The 5,960-nt window shown below is 35.6% G+C and overlaps 1 protein-coding gene across 1 annotated transcript; it reads left to right on the top strand.

Moving 5' to 3' along the window:
• Window positions 1-3,922: 3,922 nt before the first annotated feature.
• LOC110700896 (UPF0481 protein At3g47200-like) lies at window positions 3,923-5,719 on the top strand. The gene is made up of 2 exons (XM_021878477.1): window positions 3,923-4,661; window positions 4,714-5,719. The coding sequence occupies exons 1-2, from the start codon at window positions 3,976-3,978 to the stop codon at window positions 5,396-5,398; spliced, it is 1,371 nt and encodes a 456-aa protein (XP_021734169.1). The 5' UTR covers window positions 3,923-3,975; the 3' UTR covers window positions 5,399-5,719.
• The last annotated feature ends 241 nt before the right edge of the window (window positions 5,720-5,960 follow it).

The raw sequence follows: 5,960 nt of genomic DNA, 5'->3' as shown, positions 1-5,960 counted from the left end.
TTAGCTCATAGTGCCTGAATCTTCTTTTCCAACAAGTTGGAATAGATTCTAAAATGAGCTATCTGATTTTCTCTACAACTGAAACAATTTCAGCATGCCTTTCAGCTCCATACTTTTCTGTGTATTTGCTCTCAACAGGAATGTATAAACGAGATTCAAGCCCATGGCTTGTGAGAACATTTTTCAACTCCTTTTCCCATTCCCTGAAGTTTATGAGATTCAGCCTTAAGTTAAGTTTCATTGGTAAGATTGTGTTGTCGTATAAGTTATTCATCTACAAACAAAAACAAACGAGGCAAAGTTCAATAATTATGTTTAATAAACTTTTAAAGTACCATAAGCGATTTTAATACTGGTAACTTTAAAACATTCATTCAATTTTAATTGATCCCTATTGAATAGAATGATTCCAAGACCCTTTATTTGTGCAATAATTGACCGGACTGAGGCCCTACCATCAACTATTGCATTTTCAAGGTGAGTAAACTCTTTACTGATTACAACTCTTTGTAATTCTTGGTTGAATAATTAACCATCACATGTTTAATTATTACCCTTAGCTTCAAGGTTCTAAACTCTTTAGGTAACCTTGTTGAGTATAACCAATTAAAAGTGTAAAACATGATTTACCCCCACTCCCCTAAGATATAGTATGACTTCCAGCTGAGGCATGACCTGCCATAAATATCGAAGGTTTCATCGGGTTTTTAATTGGAAAAACAACCTCAATATTACTGGGACCTAGATTCATTATGTTGTGATTATATAGTGAACTCTAGCGCATCATCAATCAACATAAATAAAATCTAACATGCATAATCTACTAATGCATAAATAGAACATGACATAGTATGGCCCCTTAATCCTAAGAAAACTAATAAAGCAAAAGCTCCCACTTGAACCTTCATGGATCTCATCCATCTTGCTCCTTTGGGCCTCCACTCCATGGATTCTTGGATTAACTGCAACCTGTAATTCTATTCTATTCTATTTACTACTTAAATAAAATAAAATAAATTACAAAAATACTTAACGGTACGCGGACCGTATTTAGATTACAAAAATACTAAACGATGCGCAGATCGTATTTAGAACCTATGGGCCATACTAGTCTATATAGAAATATATAACATCATATATTATAAAATGCCATATAATAAATCACTCATCATGCTTTCCTAAACTACAACATCGAATGTTCACAGTAAAGGAAACATGGCTCCTAAAATATCTCATATTTTAATTAATTAATTACTGTAATTAGATAATATCATATATTATTCATGACCAATTATAAAATATCATATATTTTAATTTAGGTATGAGATAGAATCAAATCTTAATTTAATTATGGAAGATAAATCATATTTATTTTCCATGATTATCCTAACTCTTAGGAGATTCTATCCTAATTACTTGCCAATCACATATTTTAAATCAATTAATATCCTAAAATAATTATGGGATAATCATATTATTTAATCAATTATTATCCAAATAGAATCTTTTGCTCCATAATTATCCTATCTTAACAAAATCAACAACTTTAATTTTGTTAATTATCCTTTCAAAATCAAAAGTTATCTTTAATTTTAATTTTGAAAACTGATTTTATCCAAAATAAAATAATAAATTTTTTTTTTGAAAAACCGCGTCAGCCACCGTGGTGTGGCCAGCCGAAGCCGGCCACGGTGGCCGCACACCTTGCGGTGTGTGCTGCCCTGCAGCGACGCCCGGACAGCAGCAGCAGCACACCTATCGGGGTGGTGTACTGCTGCGTTGCCCCTTTTTCTTGACCCGTGCCCAGCCGCCCTCCCTCCTGGACCACCACCAGTGCGGCAGTCGCCGTGGCTGCGCCACCCAGCCGCGGCTGCCGCACCTCAATACCTTATTATTATTATTTTTTGATTTTTAATTTAAAACAGAACAATTTTATTAAAATTAAAATTAGTGTGGTCCATCCAATTTTAAAATTAAATCATATTAAATTTTAAAATTAGGGTTCTTCATGAATTTAATCCCAATTCAATTTAACTTTTAAATTAAATAGGTTGATCATGAAAAATTCATAATTTATCATGAAATCAATTAGATTAAATTCTTTAAACATAAAACTTTCGAATTAAATCAAAATCAAAAACACAAATTTCACAAATTAGGGTTAATGATTTCGAAAATTTCGAAATATTAAAGGGGGGGGGGGGTTCGAATTTCTTGAACTTGATAGGGCAATTTTCGGATCTATTTAGGGCTAATATGGAGCAAATTAAACAACTTTAATGATTCTATATTGTTAAATCATATTTAATATAATAATTGACCCATAATTAAATTATTCTCCCTCCTAATTGAATTAAAATTGTGGATTAACAAAGGTTTAATACTCAATATTTGTAATTGCAAGAGGCTAACTGATACCACTGTAGGGGATTATAGGTACTACACAGCGGAAATAATCATGAATCATATTCATATAGCACCTAACCAAAGATCTCATGCATAACACATAAAGAGTAAGAATTATACCTTTGAAGCGTGATTCCACTAGCAATTCGAGCAAGAACAAGGGAGACAAAGAACCTCAAACGTGATTCCTCTACTTGGTCCACATGCACAGGTTAAGACCTCCACTAATGCTAGTTAGTCGCGATCGAACTCTTCAATCGACCTTCTACGGAGAGGTATGAGCAACGAACTAGTCACGAACCACCACGAACCACCGCGAACACCACCAGGGGTGGTCGGCCGCAAGTCCAGGGGGGGAGAGGGGTGCCGTGAGAGAGAGAGAGAGGGAGGTGAGGGAATTGGGATTTGGTTGCCTTGATTCACAATTCACTGTAAGTTGATTGTGTCTCTTCTATTTGCAACCCTAGGCATGGATCTTATTTATAGATCATATCCATAAATAAGAGTCCATGACCAAGCCCAATTCCTAATCCCAATCAAACTACACTAGCCCAATCCTATTCATGATTAGTTAAATACTCATAAGGCCCAATAATGGACCTCTTACTTGCTTAACCCAATACCTTTGTGTGTGACCTCATAGGATCCATTCTAGCGGGCTTTGGGCTATTTTAATAGCCCAAAGATCATCTCTCATAGTCTAGCAACAGATGATGACGCCCCAAGAGAATGAACTTATTATCTCCATAATAGTGATCCTTGATATATCTAGTAATTGCACTTATCGAAGACATAACTCCTTCACCGTGGCGGGTATAATATCCACATGCATACCCGCCCCACCGGGTACAAACTAGATAGGATCCATCCCCGCCCCATCACCCACTTGGATATTCATACCTACCTCATATACGCCCCAAAATCGTCCCAAACCCTTTGCCATGATGCTCTATTGTATCACATTAATATTTCAAATTAAGTTAAGAAAATTGGGATTTTCACTATTCAATCTTATTGGGTCTCAGGGGGTATCAAGTTTCATAAATTCTCAACTCTTCTAAAAGAAATATGGTACGGGTATAAGGTGGGTACGGGGCGGGTCTAAAATCCATACCCGCCCCATTACTCATGGCGGGTACACATTTTATACCCATCCCCGCCCCATCACCCGCCAAACCTCCCTCCATCCCCGCCCCACTTGGGCGGGGATGGGACGGGTCTCCCATTTAACCCGACCCACTGTCATCCCTACCTTAATTAGTTATTGATTGATTGATTAGCTTACCTTATTTAAGTGTTTTTTTTTTGGAAAGCGTAAGTCATAAACTCATAATGCATAATTTAAGGTAGAGATTTCCTTAATTAAAGTCATGTCATCAATCCACACCCAATTAATTCCAAAAAAAGTAAGTTAAAAATGAAACATATTCAATATGGGTAGATATTTTTGAAACGCCCAAATAGTATATGGAAGTAACATTATGAAACGGAGAGAGTAGTATATAAATGATTTAAATTTAAAAAAAAAAAACAAATTAAACATATCCTTACATTCTACAATTAATACAGATGGGAAACATCAATCTACAAAATGTAATAACAAAGGAAGACGTGAGGATCAGGTTGCTGGAAACTTCAATGAACTACAAGATGAGATCGTCCTACTTGAATGTTTGCTTTAAGAAGTGCTGCATTTATAAAGTTCATGAGTTTATCTTGAAGGGGCATGAATCTTTTTATCAGCCTTCAATGATGTCAATTGGTCCCGTATACTATAAAGATACGAAACTAGAAAGCATGCAAGAGTTAAAATGGATTTTCTTGGATTGCTTCCTTCAACATCCCGATAATGCTTGTCGAAGCTTGAACACTTACATCGATTATGTAAGAACAAGGGGAAGAGAGATCCGCAGCTCTTATCAGCATCAAAGTAGACTCTCTAGTGACGAGTTTGTTGAAATGATAGTGCTCGATGCTGCATTCATGATCTACCTTTTCTTCATGAGCATCAATAGGCCCTCGTTTAAGTTACCTTTTATGGGGAATAATTTAGCAGCACAACTTAATTATTCGATAATGGATTTATTTCGGTTGGAGAACCAAATTCCTTATTTTGTTCTCAAGGGAATCTATGATATAGCATTTGGTAACGTCTACCAACCTAATACTCTCATTATAGCTATTCTTTCACTTATAAGCAAGATTGGTGTTGGTATCCCCGGAAATACGTACGGCTATCAAGAGTATTATTGTTGGTAATAAAATTACAGATGAAACAAGCATTCAACATTTGTTGGATCTCCAAAGGATGTCTTGTTGCCTTACTTCGAGCACACCACTGCACAACCAACCAAATACAAATAATCGAAGATCAACTGATCCATCATCAGTATTTTGTCAACACCAGCAGCGTCATATCAAGATAGAAAGTGATGATGATTCAATCGGTCGTCTTTGGTACACTGCCAAGCAACTAATAGACGCAGGAGTCACATTTGTGGAAGGTGAAAGTAACAATCCACTTGAAGTAACATTCACTAAGGGGAAACTAACGATTTCGAAACTAAAGATACTAGATTCCACAGAAACTAACCTGCGGAACTTGGTTTATTTTGAACAATGTCATTACGATGTTGATACTTACATCATTGATTATATTATCTTCCTTGACGAATTGATAGACACCGTGGAAGACGTGCAAGTGTTAGTTAGAAGCAACATATTGAGTAATCGTCTAGGAAGTGATGATGATGTTGTAAAGCTTTTCAACAATATTGGCAAAAACGTACTTTTTGATTCATCAAGATACCGTAATTACTCCGATGTTTGCAGAGATGTGAATCGCTACGCTTCATCCCGTCAAAATAAATACATGGCTATTTTGAGGAGCAAATACTTCAATCATCCATGGGCAACTTTGTCAGTCATTGCTGCATTCTTTCTTTTTGTGCTTACTCTGTTACAGACTACTGCAGCTTACATCTACAAGTAGTCCAACTACATAGATAACGGGAATTTCCCTATTTCTCATAATGACATTTTCGTGAATAAATCAACAACTTTTTCATTATTGTGGGCTCCACAATTCAATAAAGTTATTGGTTTATTTACGAAAATGCCATGTTTCTCACCATGAGAAATCGGGGCATCCTCATAGATAACTAGCTCTATCTTGAGTGCTAATGCTTACATATATAGAGATTCTTGCCATGTCTAATACTACTGCAATGAAATTGGAGACTTGAATCTTGCATATTCATGGTCTTGAATGTTTCAATTTTTTTTTTTTTTTTTTTTTTTTTCGGGGGGGGGGGGGGGGAATGCAACCAATATGTAAATATGATATTAGATCGTAATTGTAACTTATTGTTGTAATTTGTTGTTGGTAATAAACAATCCTTATTGTTATATGTCTTCTATTATGAGATTAGTGACTTACCTAGTTTGATATATACTTCTTTCGTTTCTATGTACTTGCAACAATTTGACTTTTACACTATTTATGTATTCCACTTTGACTAGCTTTGATGATTTATAGCTAATAAATAATATAG

Source organism: Chenopodium quinoa, unplaced genomic scaffold (assembly GCF_001683475.1).
Source record: "Chenopodium quinoa cultivar QQ74 unplaced genomic scaffold, ASM168347v1, whole genome shotgun sequence".
In the NCBI taxonomy this organism is placed as follows: Eukaryota; Viridiplantae; Streptophyta; class Magnoliopsida; order Caryophyllales; family Amaranthaceae; genus Chenopodium; species Chenopodium quinoa.
Note: the sequence above shows the minus strand (reverse complement) of the source record. Positions and strands in the feature narration are given on the sequence as shown.

Bases quoted from the DNA above. Each gene is read 5' to 3' on its own strand.
- LOC110700896 (XM_021878477.1), top strand. From the start codon at position 3,976: ATGGGAAACATCAATCTACAAAATGTAATAACAAAGGAAGACGTGAGG. The intron at 4,662-4,713 runs GTAATAAAATTA...GGATCTCCAAAG, and splicing joins TATCAAGAGTATTATTGTTG to GATGTCTTGTTGCCTTACTT.